The sequence below is a fragment of the Mirounga angustirostris genome, unplaced genomic scaffold, assembly GCF_029215605.1.
Source record: "Mirounga angustirostris isolate CCGP_5_RB_7025 unplaced genomic scaffold, mMirAng1.0.hap1 SCAF_1, whole genome shotgun sequence".
In the NCBI taxonomy this organism is placed as follows: domain Eukaryota; kingdom Metazoa; phylum Chordata; class Mammalia; order Carnivora; family Phocidae; genus Mirounga; species Mirounga angustirostris.
Window position 1 is genome coordinate 197,967,223 of NW_026991709.1, and position 16,066 is coordinate 197,983,288.

General features: G+C 50.4%; 3 protein-coding genes across 7 annotated transcripts in view; 2 read left to right on the plus strand and 1 right to left on the minus strand.

Annotated features, from left to right (window-relative positions):
* Positions 1–111: 111 nt before the first annotated feature.
* On the plus strand, positions 112–5,085 carry AMT (aminomethyltransferase). 3 transcript variants are annotated; one of them, XM_045862377.3, is made up of 9 exons: positions 112–431; positions 531–698; positions 1,209–1,289; positions 2,176–2,307; positions 2,716–2,794; positions 3,093–3,238; positions 3,330–3,510; positions 3,884–4,039; positions 4,140–5,085. In XM_045862377.3, exons 1-9 carry the CDS (start codon positions 342–344, stop codon positions 4,316–4,318), a joined length of 1,212 nt encoding a protein of 403 aa, XP_045718333.1. In that variant the 5' UTR covers positions 112–341; the 3' UTR covers positions 4,319–5,085. The 3 variants fall into 3 exon arrangements, with proteins under 3 accessions (XP_045718333.1, XP_054360725.1, XP_064452145.1); XM_054504750.2 differs by having other exon boundaries at positions 545–698; XM_064596075.1 differs by having other exon boundaries at positions 112–698.
* A 301-nt stretch (positions 5,086–5,386) lies between these two features.
* TCTA (T cell leukemia translocation altered) lies at positions 5,387–8,845 on the minus strand. Of its 2 annotated transcripts, none has more exons than XM_045862381.3 (3): positions 8,242–8,845; positions 7,886–7,988; positions 5,387–6,789 (listed from the first exon to the last, which is right to left on the minus strand). In XM_045862381.3, the coding sequence occupies exons 1-3, from the start codon at positions 8,462–8,464 to the stop codon at positions 6,747–6,749; spliced, it is 369 nt and encodes a 122-aa protein (XP_045718337.1). In that variant the 5' UTR covers positions 8,465–8,845; the 3' UTR covers positions 5,387–6,746. The 2 variants fall into 2 exon arrangements, with proteins under 2 accessions (XP_045718337.1, XP_045718340.1); XM_045862384.3 differs by having other exon boundaries at positions 7,886–7,940; positions 8,242–8,656.
* Positions 8,846–8,849: 4 nt separating this feature from the next.
* RHOA (ras homolog family member A) overlaps positions 8,850–16,066 on the plus strand; it is a 61,350-nt gene continuing 54,133 nt past the window's right edge. Inside the window, exons 1-3 of one of the 2 annotated variants that reach the window (XM_064596123.1) lie at positions 8,850–9,065; positions 13,905–13,982; positions 15,868–15,941. The gene's annotated coding sequence lies outside the window, so the exon portion shown is untranslated. The remainder of the gene's footprint in view (positions 9,066–13,904; positions 13,983–15,867; positions 15,942–16,066) is intronic. The other variant, XM_045862379.2, reaches the window with a different exon arrangement.

Genomic DNA, 16,066 nt, shown 5'->3' on the forward strand with positions numbered 1-16,066 from the left:
TGGCCCTTTATAGAACTTTGGCCTTCTGGAGGCAGGGCAGTCAGCAAGGGGAGGTCTAGCCCCCAGCTCTGTCTCGGAGCAGCTTGACTGGTTTGGACCGCCTAATCGGCCCTGGAAGATCAACTGGAAGTGCCTGGGGCTGTTTCCCTGCAGATTGGAGTTACTGCACACTGCCCGAAAGCCCCGCCTGCCCTTGGGGCTGCCTGCCTTTGGGGCCGCCCGCCCCTTCTGATCCCCTTTGTGGGAGAGAGACCTGTCCAAGCAGAGCCGGGACTACATCTCCCAGCGTGCCTGGCAGAGTGGCGGCCTCCGTGCGCCGGCTGCACCGGTTGCGGGCAACAATGCAGCGGGCAGTGAGCGTGGTGGCCCATCTGGGCTTGCAGCTGAAGGCGCTCCCGTCGGCCCTGGGCCGTCCGTTCAGTTGTGCACAGGTGGGATCGAGGGTGCTGGGGCGTGGTGCCAATTTTGGAGGTGGGGGAGGGAGGAGGGTGGAGGCCGGGACAGGTGGCCCTGAACCCAGCCACCCGCAGGATGTGCTCCGCAGGACACCACTCTATGACTTCCACCTGGCGCATGGTGGGAAGATGGTGGCGTTTGCAGGCTGGAGTCTGCCTGTGCAGTACCGGGACAGCCACGTGGACTCACACCTGCACACACGCCGGCACTGCTCGCTCTTTGACGTGTCCCACATGCTGCAGGTGAGCCAGGGGAGCACGCCAGCTGCCCAATCAGGGCTTCCTCCCCGTCTACAGTGGTGCAACCCTTGGCTTTGTGGGGAGCTGGATTCCAAGGGCCACCACCCTCGCAGAAGAGGTAGGTCCCCGGTGTCATAGACTGTGGCCCCCAGGAAATGAACTCAGAGGGTCTCTTGGTTGTCTCCTCTTTAATCTCTTCAGCCTGCTCCCACTCAGTGGTGTGCCTCTGTGTCCTGGGTTCCCCAGGGCTGGCGCCCATTCCCATCGACTCTCCTGGGTGTTGGTTTGGAAAAGGGGGTATTTCAGGATGGTGCTGGGCCCTTTCAAGTTTCCTAACCTCCCCCACTGCACCCTCTCCTGTGGTGGCAGAGGTGGGGGAATCAGAAGGTGGGGCTCTGCCACCTGCAGAATCAAAGGACTGCTCAGGCATTTTGGCTGAGTCGGACTGGGTTGTGAACAGCAGGGAGGGTGCCTCCTTGCCCAGTGGCCTGAGGTTTTTGATTTCTTTCCCAGACCAAGATACTTGGTTGTGATCGGGTGAAGCTGATGGAGAGTCTAGTGGTTGGAGATATTGCAGAGCTAAGGCCAAACCAGGTGGGTCCTTCTTCTCTCGTATTTCTGCTCAGTGGGTGTTCTTAGTCTTGAGCCAGCAAATGGGAGGGGTGAGGGCGCAGCCAAGGCTCAGACACAGCATCTCAGGGGTTGCAGTCTTGGGGGATGGGGTCCCTGAGTCATGTCCAGACGTCCAGTTATCTGCAGGGAGGGGGCTTATTCCGTCCTTAACCACATCAGGCTGGAAAGCCAGAAACCCAGGTTTATGTCCTGTTTTGTGACCTTACATGCTGTCAGACCCCTTGCAATGCAAAGGTAGTCCCTAATCCAGCAGCCTCATCATCACCAAGAGCTTGTTAAGAATACACTCTCAGGCCCTGCTCCAGACCTGCTGAATCAGAACCTGCGTTTTAACAAGATCCCCAGGTGATTCATGCGATCTCGCAAACTCAGGCTGTGTCCATCCAGTGGGGAGGCTGTGAGGCCAGCCTCACGGTATTTTGGAGTATTGCTGTGGCACTCATGGGATCACCAGGATGGACTTTGAAGTCTCTGTCTTGGGGTTTGGGGCATGGACTGAGTTGTCTCAGGTCTGAGTGGGATGAAGTAAGTCCTAGATGTCCTGGATTAAGTGTGAAGTGGGGCTCTCAGTACTGAGTGGGGAGAAGTGCAGAGGCCCCACCAGGTCAGGGAGGTCTCCCAAGATGGGGAAGGGGAAAAAACTTCTCTCGGTGCATGAGGATCAAAAACCCCGGGCTGGGCAGGGGCATGGGCTTGCCTAGCCTTGCTCCTTGCTCCTCCTCCCCTCCCAGCCCTTTGCCTGAGGGTTCATGAATTGTGGTGGCTGAGTGGGCCAGGGGTGTGTCTGACTCATACTTGACCTGGGCCTCCTGGACCTGGAGGCAAAGATGTTCCACTTTGGCACTAGGGGACACTGTCGCTGTTTACCAATGAGGCTGGAGGCATCTTAGATGACTTGATTGTGACCAGCACCTCTGAGGGGTACCTGTATGTGGTGTCCAACGCTGGCTGCTGGGACAAGGACTTGGCTCTCATGCAGGTACGGCCCCTCTGTGTTCTAGGTACCCTGTCTTCTTTTCTCACAGAGCAGCATCCTTGTTGTCCAGGACAGACCTGGCAGGGACAAGGGGCTCAGACAATGGCTCTTTGAGTGAGTGAACAGCAGGCCAGAGTGGGCCCTCCATGGAGAATGCCAGGTTTCAGTGATGGGGGGAGTAGGGAAGGTGAGACTGGCCCTGGTTCCCAAGCAAGCACCCTCTGGTGAAGGTGGAGGCTGGAGCCCGATGTGAACACTGGCAGACCTGGGCTTGGGTCATTCCTACCACTTAGTTGTATGACCTTGTAAGATGGAACCCAGCTTACTCTGCCTTAGCTCTTCAGCTCTCAGCCCGCAGTAGGTGCTCAGTAATCCCAGAAGCTGATGTGGTGTTTCTGTCTTTCCTTTCAGGACAAGGTCAGGGAGCTTCAGAACATGGGCAGTGACGTGAGCCTGGAGGTGGTAGATAATGCCTTGCTAGCCCTGCAAGGTGAGCAGGCCAGGCTAGGGTTGGAGCTGACCTTTGCCTTGCTGGCTTTTTTTGACTGCTCAGCACAGGGGCCATTCCAGGAGGGAGGTGTGGATGGTGTTGTATTTGTGTGCCATAATTCTAAGTTTGCAATTAGGCCCTCCCTCCACCTGCTATAAGGCTTAGGGCCTGTGAGCAAGAGCATCTCTCCGACCTGCAGAGTAGGACTTTGCTCAGGGCTTATTCTGGCCCCTGAGTAGGTCCAGCTTTGAGGGGAAACTGGGACCTGGACACTGGGTCACTGGCTTCCTGGGCCTAGGCCCCACTGCGGCAAAGGTTTTGCAGGCCGGCGTGGCAGATGACCTGAGGAAATTGCCCTTCATGACCAGTGCTGTGATGGAGGTGTTTGGTGTGTCCGGCTGCCGTGTGACCCGCTGTGGCTACACAGGGGAGGACGGTGTGGAGGTATGTCAAGATGTCAAGAAGTGGGTGTAGGGTAGTGTAGGGCACAGGACTCTGGAGCCAGTTGCCCCCTGCTCTCTGGTGTCGCATGCAGATCTCGGTGCCGGCGGCGGCAGCAGCCCGCCTGGCAACAGCTCTGCTGGAAAACCCAGAGGTGAAGCTGGCGGGGCTGGCGGCCCGGGACAGCCTGCGCCTGGAGGCAGGCCTCTGCCTGTATGGGAGTGACATCGATGAACACACCACACCTGTAGAAGGCAGCCTCAGCTGGACATTGGGTGAGTTGGGCTAGCACTCAGGGACTGAATCCCAAAGGCTGGAGTGGCCAGCCCATGACTGCTCCCAAGGTTGTGTACCCTGGAGCAAGTGACTCAGCCTCCCTAAGCCTCCTTTCCCTGAAGGTGCGATTGTGGCTTTGCCCATTAGACGCTGAGGATCTTCAGCAGGCTGAGGTGGGCAGCACAGCCTCTGGGTGTTGCTGGGGACAGGATGTGGGTGGCTAACTGCATTGCAGGGGAGAAATGGGGCTTGGGGGAACCTGAGCAAAGGGCCCTCACTGCTGGTTGGATGTTATTTGGGGTCCTTGTAACTAATCTCCTGGGGCCAGGGGTCTTACGGACTGTGGCTTAATCCTGGTGTGTCATGCTTCAGGGAAGCGCCGCCGAGCCGCCATGGATTTCCCTGGAGCCTCGGTCATTGTTGCCCAGCTGAAGGGCAAGGTGCAGCGGAGACGTGTGGGGTTAATGTGTGAGGGGGCGCCGATGCGGGTGCACAGCCCCATCCTGAATACAGAGGGCACTGTGATTGGTAGGTGGACCAGAAAAGTTGGAGGGCCCTTGTCCCTTCCCCAGGAAGGTGGGCATTGGACTGGCAAGGTGATGCTGACATACGGCCTCTGCTCACACAGGTGCTGTGACCAGTGGCTGCCCCTCTCCCTGCCTGAAGAAGAATGTGGCCATGGGTTATGTGCCCTATGAGTACAGTCGGCCAGGTACCCCGCTGCTGGTAGAGGTGCGGCGGAAGCAGCAAATGGCTGTGGTCAGCAAGATGCCTTTTGTGACCACAAATTACTATACCCTCAAGTGAAAGTGGCTTGGGACAGGGCCCCTCCCATCCAGGAGCCTGGACCTGGAGGGCATTCTACAAGGGTTAGTCAAGAAGCTGAAGCTGAATACATTGGGGGTAGGTGGCTAGGGTGGAGGTTGGTTCTGGTTATCTGGTTGAGGGCGGCCCATAACACCTGTTCCCACCCCCCTCCTGTGCCTCTCTAACTTTAAGAGCAAGGGACCAGCTCATGCAATGTCAGCCTGTGGTTCCACGGACCCTGTTCTCGTCTGCCTGCTGGAGGGCTGTGGGAAGCTTTAGTTCGGCATCTGTCCCTTCCACTCTGCCACGTGCTGGCTGTGGAGCAGAGGTTCACATTTAGGGAGGGGATAAGGCCCGCCCAGCCTACCTCACCATGGTTTCTCACACTGCAAGGGGCTTATTACCTTGGGTAGTGCCAGCCACCTCCTTCAGTTTACTTTCCATGAATGCAGACTGGGGCCTCTCCCTGGGTAGGAATGATTCCTGACTCACCAAGGGCTGGCCCTGTAGGGCTGCTGTGCCTGTGTAAACTCGGGGACAGCTGAGGAGGCACAGACTCACTCTTCCACATTCCCAAGTTAGCCCAGCCTGCTGCCCAGTAGCAAACCATGCCAGGCTCACCACCTGTCCTGAGCCCCAGGGCTGTTGTAGGACAGGCTGGGCCTTCTCCTGGACTTGACTTACCCTGGCTGCCCTTTGCCCCTGGTGCCCATTACTGGACTCCACTGACCTCTAAAAAAACATTAAACGAGCTTCCTTTTCTTCTTGCTTGCCAGTGTCTAGCTTCATTGTCCTTTGTCCACATGGTTCTTGGGGTGCCAGCCCAATGTCTGCTTGCCTGGCCTCTGAGGCAGGCTCAGAGTGGGTTCTCCCCGAGAGGAGCAGGTCTATAAAAACGAATGATAGTGCCCCTCCCTGTCAGGCACTCACCACTGCTCCTCCAGGGAGCTGGTGTCACCTCTCCACCTCTGCAAGTCGTTGCATTCTGGGCGCTGAGGGGCAATGTTCCCTCTCCAGTCTCCCCTGTGCATGCACACCCTTGTCCTGTCTCAATAATCACACAGCTGATGCACTTCCATGTTTAATAAGCTACATCCTCAGTTGAACCTGGGGTGAAACGTGAGACCCTGGTTCTGTGGGGTGGTGTCAATGGGCAGGGCCGGGGCTACAAAACTGTCATGCTACCAGTCAGAAGGTAGCTCCGGAGGAGGTCCACGTACATCAGTTCAGTGTGGTCCTACTTCCAGTGCACCTCTGCTGCCAAGGTGACCAGCCAAAGGCTGCTGGATGGAAATGTGACCTCTAATAGAGGAAGCAGGCGGCGGGACACTGAGGTAGCTGGTGGCGCAGCAGAAGCAGGTAGGAGTATGGCCTTCGGAGGCAGTTCTAGCGGTACGCTGCTTTCAGAAAGTGCATGTGCCGCTTACAAAGGCTGACCTTTGTAAGCTGTCCCGGCCCACAGTGTAGGTGGCAGGCCCGGGGCTCTTCCCGGCTGACGGTTCTTGGGGGCTGAGATGGTGCCAGTGGGGAGACCGTGGCCTCTTAGGATGAGGCTCCTGTGGCTCTGGGTCAAGATGGGAAGTGATGAAGCTGCAGGGCGTGGTGGGATAGGGCAACTCCTCACTAACTGCTTAGTGTCTCCCTGTGAGGGGGCAGGGTACAACCCCATGGGCACTTAAAAACGGTGGGGGTGGAAGGCCACCCCCCGGGGCTCAGCCTCTTTCAGGCACCTAGCTTCCCAACAAGAAGGACAGAGGAGTATGAATGAGTTGATATCCAGGAAAAGACTATTTTCATAGCCTGACTCACACCTGGAAAGCTCTGGATGGGCCAGGGAGGTGGGTGTGTGGTGCCTCCAAGTCCAGTTTGGTGCCAGCTCCCCCTGCCTTACACTTGAATGGGCCAGCTAAGTAACTACACAGTGTAAGGCCATGTCCAGTCCAGAATTCCCTGGCTCCCTGCCAACAAAGCAAAAACAAATTCAAGAAACCTAGAGCTTAGGGGAAAACAGGCTTCCCTTACAAATCCCAGAGCTGGTCAACCTCAAGTTTCCTCTCAGGACAAATTTCTATGGGGTCACATCCCAGGGGGATGGGAAGAGGGACAGGAAAAAGCCAAGGCAGAAAATGGACTGTTGGCCTCTCCAACCCAGAGGCTTCTGAGCTTACCCCTAAGAGAGGAGGGAGGAGCATGCCTTCTCCTTAAGGCACCCAGATCAGGGTAGAGGCAAACTTTACTGGCCCAATGCCTGGAGCTGCTGGAGGCAAGGCCAAGCGCAGTGGAGGCCCAGGCCTGCAAGCACTGGGGTACTCCCTGCCCCCAACCTTGACCTCCCTGTCGTTGTCTCTGGGGTCTGGGCAGCAGCAGAACCCAGTGTGGGAACCAGCAGACCCGGTGATGTCCCTGGAGATCCCTCTGCTGCCTTCCCTTATTCTCTGTGGGTTTTGAGAGGTTCGTTTGCTGTTGTTTCCCTAAAAGTGATGGAGAGAAGAGAGGGGTTATTCCCAGGCAGCCTAACAGTTCCTGATTGGCTCTCTAGCCCTTTATGGGCTGAGGTGGGCTCAGTAAGGCCACACTACAACCTAGACCTCTCTACTGAGTTCCCACGGCCCACACTGGGTCCCCCACCTGTCTCTTGCCAACACATTCTTCCTCCTGGTTCCTCGCCTTATCACGGTGTTCCTGTCTTTCCCCAGTTGCCCAGGACCTGGGCAGCGGCAAGCCTCCTAACTGGCCTCTTGCCTTCTCTGTTGGACCCCTTTATCTTCTTGCCATGAAGCAGGCCGTCACAAAGACAAGTTAGATCAGGCCATAGCCTTGCTGAGTCCTTCAATAGTTTCCTGAGATTTAGGATAGGGTTTCATGGTCCCTCCATGCCTTCATGTTTGAGCTGCAGTGTCACAGCCTTGTCTAGTCTTCCAATATGACACCCTTGTTCTTGCCCTGGCTCTCGTGCTATCCATTCTCGGCCTGGTACACTTAACCACTTCCTAGCCTTTGCCCTCAGCTTAGCTGTCTGTTTGGGGAGAAAACTCTGACCGCCCTCACCCCCTGCTCTGCTGCCCCTTCCCTTTTATTTTTATTATTTTTTGCTGCCCCTTTCTCTGGCTCCCCCTGTAAACAGGGCCTGGGTTATCCTTGTTCTCTGGACCTAGTGTGGCCCTGTCATATGGTAGGAGCTCAGAGATTAGTTGAACGAATGCTCTGATTAGTGATTTGGTTTTACAGATGAGGAGGCTGACCCTGATGAGGCCAGTCAGTGCAATAAGGACAGAGGCTCCTACCTTCCTAATTGAGGGGCTTGCAGTAGAGTGGAACCCAACAGACTTGCCATTTCATCTCTGAAATCACCACCTCACAGGTTGCTGAACAGCCTATTGATGGGCTGTTCAGAAATTGGTGTCACTCGAAGCCTGAGCTCCACTTGCAGGCCTTGGAGCTTGCTGCAAAGCCCACTAAACTGGCGGACTCCTGCCCTAAGAACTTCCTGCCCCTGTCCCTGTTCCCAGCACAGGTGTGTCCTCTGCCTGCCAAGCATGGGGTTGCCATGGGCACAGATTTACTCACCACGAAGTGAAATGCGTGGAGCCATCAGGTGTGGATCCATTCTGGCCGCCCAGACCTGGGGGCAGGAACACATCCAGAGCTGCAGCAGGCTGAGGGTGGGGATCTGAGCAGGTATCAGCCCAGTGGTGTTGTCTGGTGGTCTCGTGGGGGCCCTAAAGGGACTAGTAGTGTCTGATGCAGGTGTAAGGGAATAGTTAAAATGTGATGGGTGGACCGGGGTTTCTGGCATGAAATGGTATGTTGGCATGGGTCAGGGTACAGCGTTAAGTTGTGATAAGGTTCTCAGGGGACCAGTGGTAGTCTAGGGGGTTCTGGGGAGCCCAATGGTACAGTCCGGTGGGGGTGGGGAGCCTCACCTGGGCGGTGATACAGCCCTGTCACCGTGCTCCCGTAGAACCCCCACGCCAGCTGGATGCCCAGGAGACTTAACACCAACCACAGTAGCAGCAGCTTGAAGAGGGTCACGCGCATGTCCTGCGCCTCCCACTCCCGCAGGAACTCGCTGCCCAGGGTGCCCAGCGCGCCCAGCACCGTGGTCGGTAGAGCCTGCAAGAACTGCCCAGACCAAGGCTCCGCCATGACTGGCCCATGCCCCACCCCGGGGACTGTCACTGTAGTCCCCACAGCGCAGGCGTCTGGTCTTCCGGGCCCAGGCCCATTAGTACGCACGCGTAAACCAGGCAAGGTGAACCTACTTCGCTTGCGCGAAGAGTTGGCAGTTTGGGGCGGAGTAATAAAACCGCGCACGCGCACTAGCCCCACCCTGCTTGCTTAAAGGATGAGTGAGCCGAGAAGCATAAAATAGCAACCAGGTCTTTTATAGCCCCGGAGTTCCCGTGATGCCCCACGCGGCTGCAGTGATTGGTTAAGCGCCTTGCTTTTAGGGCGTGGACGCGCTCCTGAGCAATCGTGGCTGAGCTGTGAGTGCGCGCGCGTGCGCGGGACCGCGACTGGGGCTGGCTCGAGCCCGCTGGCACACGGGGGCGCGCACGTCGCTCCCCGCCCTCCCGCCGCCGACCGCCCTCGCTCGCTCGCGCTCCCCGCCCGCCGCCCGCCGTTCTTCGTCGGTTCTCTCGTTAGTCTGCTGCCGTCTTCTCAGCCACCCGCCCGTCTCCGAGCTTGCGACTCGCGGACAGGCGTCCTCGGCGCAGAGAGGCCGGACTGCGACTCGTCGCCTGAGGTGAGCGAGAGGGTTCCCTCCTGGCGCTGCGGCGCCCCGGGCCCGCCCGCCCGCCCTCCCGGCACTCTTCCGGCCGCCCGCCCGCCCGCAGCCCCGCCGCGGCCGCGCCCCACCTGCTGCTCTCAGCCGGCTGCCCCTGGGCCCCGGCCCCTGCCCCTGCCTCCTGGCCCGGGCCCCGCTCCCCAAAGCGGCGGCCCCGCCCGCGCAGTCCCCGGAAGCGCGCCCCGCGGCCTCCCGCGCCCCTTCCCCCGCCCGGCCAGGCCTGGTGGAGCCCAAGCCGCCCGCTCGCGGTCCCCGGTTCTTCCTCTCTCACGGCTGTGCCGGGCAGGGCGGGGGCTTCGAGCCGGGCCCGGCGACCGCGCCGTGCAGCCGGCCCCGGCGAAGCGCGCGTGGCTGTTGAGAGTTGAAATGGGAAAGAAACTCTTTACAACTCCATTTTGGCTTTTACACTGAATATGAAACATGAATCACCGTTTTATACAGGGTGAAGTCCAGTTATGTTTTGGGTAGATTTTCTTTTTAAATGCAGTATTCTCGGAGATTTGTAAGTTAAGTAGTGTTGAAATCTTACGGGTTAGGATTCTTGGGTATTGGAAAGGGAATTTTCCAGTTGAAAACATTTTTTTTCATGATTTAAACTGTGTTGCATTGAAATAGAACATTAATTTGGAATTTTGCTTAGTCTAAGTTACTACCTTGATAGGAATCACCTAAACAGCTGTCCTTAGTTACCGATTGAACCCAGTTAACAAGCCGTCTTTATTAAATAGCACTGTTTGCACGCAAATCGAATTGGTCAAAACAATGTTTAGTAGTTTATGGTGTAAAATTGGCATCCTTTTTGCCTCACAGTTGGTTTCACTTGTGTTTTTTAAGGGTCCTGATTTAAAATTTTTACCAATATTCGTGACTTGTTTGCTTCTTTTTGTGTTTTTGTCTTTGAAGAAAATGTTTCTTGCAGGTGTGCGGTCAGATTATAGTCCTCCCTCCCAGATCTGAAGGGAAAAAATACTTTTAAAAAATTCTTAAAAATGTTATATGTGGTGAGAATTTTTCACTCAGTGTCAGATATCCAGATGTGTAACATGTATATACCACTGCATGATTGTCACTTTAGATATAACTAAGTTGGTAGAGATACTGGTTCGAGCATTGGGCGCAAGTGACCTGAAAGTACAAGACTAATTCCTAATTGTGAAGGATAATTTACTTAAAGATCTCTTTTGATAAATTGTCTGGAGAGTAGTTCCATCTACTTTTGTAGAGCAGTGGTGGCTCTTGGGGACCTAATAAAATAGAAGAAAACTTGCTTTAAGTCAGAGTCTAGTGCTAGAGTTATGGTTTCTGTTCTCATAAAAATCTGTACTGGAGGGAAGAGAATAGAAATCCACCAACTTTTTCATAGATCAAGAATTTCAGACCCAGAAGGAATCTTGAGGACCTATATGGTCCAACCCCATTTGCAGATGAGGAAACTGAGTCCCAGAGACTTATGTAAATTTCCTAAGGTCATTTTTCTAGTTAGGTGCAGGCCAGAACTGTTTTCTCTTTAAGGTATTCTCCTTGTACTCTAAAACACCTTGTTTAGAGTTAGGTAAAATTCAGGACTTATTTCCAGTGTTTTCTCCTTTTATGTATTACTGATTTTATATATGTTATGAAAATCTGAAAAATTCATTTTCTAAACAAATTTCAGTTCTTTAGCTTCACAACATTCTCCTCCATGAAGCTGAATGGTCCTGCAGCAGTTGATTGAAATACATAAATGAATATATAGGGTCCCTGGTTGGCTTAATTTTAGCTTTAGGTGTTTGGTGTTTTTTGTTTTTTTGTTTTTTTTTAAGATTTATTTATCCAGGGCGCCTGGGTGGCTCAGTTGGTTGAGCGACTGCCTTCGGCTCAGGTCATGATCCTGGAGTCCCTGGATTGAGTCCTGCATCGGGCTCCCTGCTCGGCAGGGAGTCTGCTTCATCCTCTGACCCTATTCCCTCTCATGTGTTCTCTCTCTCAAATAAATAAATAAAATCTTAAAAAAAAAAAAAAGATTTATTTATCCATTTGAGAGGAGTGAGTGAGTGTGGGAAGGGGTGGAGGGACAGGGAGAGAGAAACCTAGCAGACTCCTCCCTGAGCTCCGGGCTCACTCGGGGCTCGATCCCACGACCCTGAGATTATGATTGAGCCGAAACCAAGAGTCAGATACTTAACTGACTGCACCAGCCAGGGGCCCCTGGGTGTTTGGGTCTTCTTGAGGAAACAACTTCTTCCAAAGGGAGGCCCAGACTCCCCTGTTCCAAATCCAACATAATTAGGTCAGGCTAAGATGTTATCATGTGACTGAGGGCTCTTCTGCCTATTGATTTGAGGTGGGATGGAGAGAAACACGTATCAAGTCAACAATTCCCTGTGTATATGTGTGTATGGTGGTAGTTTGTTGGAATGTTCTCCTAGTCCTGATTCTTATTAGGAGAATGAAAACAGGTAGATCTTGAGGTGTTTCCTGTCCATGAAGTAGAGTTCAAGCAGTGACAGGAGGAGTTGCTACTTTGGGACTTCTTAGTTGTCCTAGAGCTGAGAGATTTATTTATGTTAACTCTGTCAGAAGAAAGACTGATATTTCAACTTTTTTTTTTTTTTTTAAGATTATATTTATTTGATAGAGCGAGAGAGCACAAGCAGGGGGAACAGTACAGGGAGAGGGAGAAGCACGTTCCCTGACAAGCAAGGAACCCGATGTGGGGCTCGATCCCAGGACCCTGGGATCATGACCTGAGCCGAAGGCAGATGCGTAACCAGCTGAGCCACCCAGGCGCCCCGATATTTCAACTTCTAAGAGAACTAATTTGGGCTTGCTGAGCTTCTATAGACAGCACTTTGGGTTTAATTGCACTAGTGATAATGATAAATGGTACATAATCACTGGATTTTAATCACATATATTTGTATTTGTAAAAGGTACCTAAAAGTTATTTTCCTTCCCCTACCACTTAGTTTATCCTTTATCCCTGGCCAGTGGAACTTAGTTTGCCTGCACCTAGGCTTTAATGTAACTAAATTTTAAACATGTGTTAACGTGTCTTACTATATGTGCTCTTTGGGGATATGCTCGCTGTTAAGTACTTATGAGATTAATAAATTAAAATTTCCAAGACAGTTTAAAGTTAGTAATTACTGTAAAATTCCTATTTCAAGTGTTTCTATTTCAAATGACTCATTTTTAATCTGTGGTGCTGTAGTATTAAGTGAAGGCCTTGTATACTCATAATTATGGTAGTCATGTGACAGAAAATCAGATAGGCATTGACGCTGCTCATTCTGGGTGTTGGTCTGAATTTATTGGCGCTTCCTCCAGATGATCCTGGTTAACATTTTATAGTTAATAATGGTCAAAATATGAGATACATTCTGTTACATTGCAGCCAATTTGCAGTTTGTCCCAAATTGAGCTGTTTTTTTTTTAATGAAGAGGGTGGATAAAGTAAATATGTTTAAGCATGTTTATAATAGTGTTTTACTATTCACGTGAAGGGAAAGAGGAGAACATAAGCAACCAAAATGTTTGGAGTGGAGTAAAGGGAGAAGTGGAAGGTAAAATGAAATTAGAGAGGTGGGTAGGGACGAAAACCTGTAGGGCTGTTAGGATATGGGAAGTTCTTTGGGTTTGTTCTGAAATGAGAAATCATTAGATTTTTAAAGATTGATTTTATTTATTTGAGAGCGAGAGCACACAAGCTGGGGGAGCAGCAGGGAGAGGGAGAAGCAGGCTCCCCACTGAGCAGAGAGCCCAACGAGACACAGGGCTTGATCCCAGGACTTGATCCCAGGACCCTGGGATCATGACCTGAGCCGAAGGCAGATGTTTAACCAACTGAGCCACCCAGGCGCTCCTCGTTAGATGTTTGTTAGCAGGAGAATGATATGATCTGATATTAAACAAATAACTAGAATCACTCTCCAAGAGTAGGAGTAGATCTGAGTCCATTCTGACTTCAAATAGTTAATATATATGTATATTTAATATTTACCTATTTGTTAGCACAAGCAGGGGGAGCGGCAGCAGAGGGAGAAGCAGACTTCACGCTGAGCAAGGGGCCTGATGTGGGACTTGATCCCAGGGTGCTGGGATCATGACCTGAGCCAAAGGCAGACGCTTAACCAACTGAGCCACCCAGGCATCCCAGTAGTAAACTAATACTGATCATTTCTGACAAAAATATCAGTAAGATTTCCGAATATTATTTTCTTTGACCTAATGCCTTCACCCTGAGTTTTTGAAGCCATTGATTTTTGGACAGTTGCCTTTCAGCCTGTAATTTCTCTGTAATGCCATATTAAGAAGAATGTGTAATGAGACATCTAAAACTAATGATGTAATGTATGGGGATTAACATAAGAATAAAAAAAAATGTGTAATTAGATAAAGCAAGTTATTCAAATGTTCATAGTAGTCTAGGTAGTAGGATTAGATGTGTTCATTGTAAGATTCTTTTAACTTTGCTATGTGTTTGAAAATTTTTATAATATGTTGGAAAATTAATTTACATAGGATTCATTTGCTTTTGCTTTTGTTTTTGCTTTTTGCTTTTAAAAGGACAATATTATAATATTCACAAGATAACGTTGATTGTGAGCATTTTATTAACTGAAGGAAGCTAAAACTTGTATAAATGTGATAAATTTGGTGGTATATCAATCAAAAATTAAATTCTACACTTTTTCCCTCTCTTGGATCCTAAATTACTTCACGGAACTTTGGGCAAGCCTGTTTACATCCTATGTTTTGGCTTTTTTCCTTGTAAAATCAATAGACATAATTCTTGATATTTTTATATTTTTATAGTGCCCTTCATCTGAGAAGTTCAAGGCACTTGTAGAACTTCTGCCACACAGGCCGTGGGTCTTGCAGCACATTTGTAAGGTATGTAAATAGAAACCTCTTCTTTTACTTCCCTTTTCCCTTGGAAGACAGATTATTATATATTAATGTTAATTCTAGGGAAATGTGAGTGCATTACTGTTAATGATTCTCTTCACCAATCTTGAATTCTTTATCTTATTCCATACCTTTTCTCTCTGGTCTTATTTTCTTATCTCTCCATAAGGTACTCTTCTAACTTCCTTTTTTACTTCTAAGTGATCTTTCTTTTTTTCTTTTTTAGAGATGGGGGAGGAGGGGTAAAGGGAGAGAGAAAACCCCAAGCAGGCTCCACGCCCAGCACAGAGCCTGACACAAGTTTTGATCCCACAACCCCAAGACGATGACCTGAGCCGAAACCAGGAGTCAGACACTCAACCAACTGAGCCACCCAGGCGCCCTAAGATATTTCTTTTTTTCTTATTTATTTATTTATTAAAAGAGTATGTATTTATTTGTCGGCGGGGGGGAGAGCACAAGCAGGGGAAGCGGCAGGCAGAGGGAGAAGTAGGCTCCCCACTGAGGACGGAGCCCAATGAGGGACTTGATCCCAGGACCCTGGGATCATGACCTGAGCTGAAGGCAGACACTTAACCGCTTAACGCCTCCCAAGGTATTTCTTTTTTAGATGAGGATATATTTCCTAAGGAGATGGACTCCCTGTGTTAAACACGTATTCTTTTACTTCCGGGCCATTCCCATCTTACTCCTTCTGTTTTTCATCTTTAAGTTTTCATTTTTTTGATAGTTTGGTTATCATACAGTTTATCTAGACCTTGTGCTTCAGGTATATCTATTTATCAATAGCAAATGAGCCAGCTAGAGAATGAAGATCAGAGGACAAGCTTCCCTCTTACCAGAGGGGTCAGAGACCTATTGCTTTAGTTGGGAGCAATGTTAACAGCTGGTATAATAGCCCATCCAGGGGTTGTTTAGATATTTAAACTAATTACAAATAAAGGAAATAGAAGTATCCTTTTTTAATTTATTTTGTTTTTTAAGTTTTTTTTATTTGTCAGAGAGAGAGAGAGAGCAGGGGGGAGTGGCAGGCAGAGGAAGAAGCAGGTTCCCTGCTAAGCAAGGAGCCCGATGCGGGACTCGATCCTAGGACCCCAGGATCATGACCTGAGCCAAAGGCAGACCCTTAACCGACTGAGCCACCTAGGTGTCCCGGAAATAGAAATATCTTAATTGATACCATGATAAATATCTTGGTCTAGTACTTTTTGATCAGCTTTCCTTGTTCTCTTTGGGTCTGAGGGAACTCTATATGGAGAAGCGAGCTGTGAAGAGGATGAATATTTTTTGGTGAGATGGGCTACCTGGCAGTGAGGGCATAAAATGGTAGTGGTTTTGGTTGGCTTTGAATTCCTCCTTGGCATGGTAAGAAGAATGACCAAGCTGGGTTGTAGTTTTGTCATTCATTCATTGAACAAGTAGTTACTGAATAGCTACTATATGTCAGATGCTGTTCTGGGACACATCTGAAGAAAACAAAGAAGGTCCCTGCTCTCTGGGTGCGTGGCTGGCTCAGTTGGTAGAGCATGCGACTCTTGATCTTGGGGTCATGAATTCAAACCCCACTTTGGGCATAGAGCTTACTTAAGAAAATAAACTGTAAGTCTCACATTAAAAAAAAATCCCTTCCCTCAAGAAGTTTTTTGTTTGTTTTATGATCTCTTTATTCCTAGAAATACGAACAATTGGTTTGGAACTAAAAAGTCTGTTGGTTTTGAATCTTACCTACTTTTCTCAATTATCATTGACAAGAAAGTAGAAAGCACATCAGGTGTTAATAATCACAAAAATGTTAATAGTCCTGCTTGTGTCGTTACTGTTCTAGTAGGGAAGTCTGATGATACGTAAGGGATGGGCTTGTCTTTTTTAGGGAACAGCAAAAAAACCTGAATGGCTGGAGCCTAAAGAGCAAGTGGGAAGAGTAAAAGAAATAAAGTCTTACAGGTAGGCAGGGGCCAGATCTTGTAGGAACTGGAAATTTAGAGTTTATTCTGGTTGTGTTGGAAAGCTATTAAAGGGTTTTTATAATTGTTTATAATGGGAGTAATGAGATCTGATTTGTTTATATT

Excerpts from the sequence above, each read along its gene's own strand:
- TCTA (XM_045862381.3), bottom strand. The coding sequence starts at position 8,464 with ATGGCGGAGCCTTGGTCTGGGCAGTTCTTGCAGGCTCTACCGACCACG. Across the intron at positions 7,989-8,241 it reads AGGGCTGTATCACCGCCCAG|ATCCCCACCCTCAGCCTGCT; the intron begins GTGAGGCTCCCC and ends ATACCTGCTCAG. Across the intron at positions 6,790-7,885 it reads TCCACGCATTTCACTTCGTG|GGAAACAACAGCAAACGAAC; the intron begins GTGAGTAAATCT and ends CATCACTTTTAG.
- AMT (XM_064596075.1), top strand. The coding sequence starts at position 342 with ATGCAGCGGGCAGTGAGCGTGGTGGCCCATCTGGGCTTGCAGCTGAAG. Across the intron at positions 2,308-2,715 it reads AGGACTTGGCTCTCATGCAG|GACAAGGTCAGGGAGCTTCA; the intron begins GTACGGCCCCTC and ends CTTTCCTTTCAG. Across the intron at positions 3,239-3,329 it reads CAGGGGAGGACGGTGTGGAG|ATCTCGGTGCCGGCGGCGGC; the intron begins GTATGTCAAGAT and ends TGTCGCATGCAG.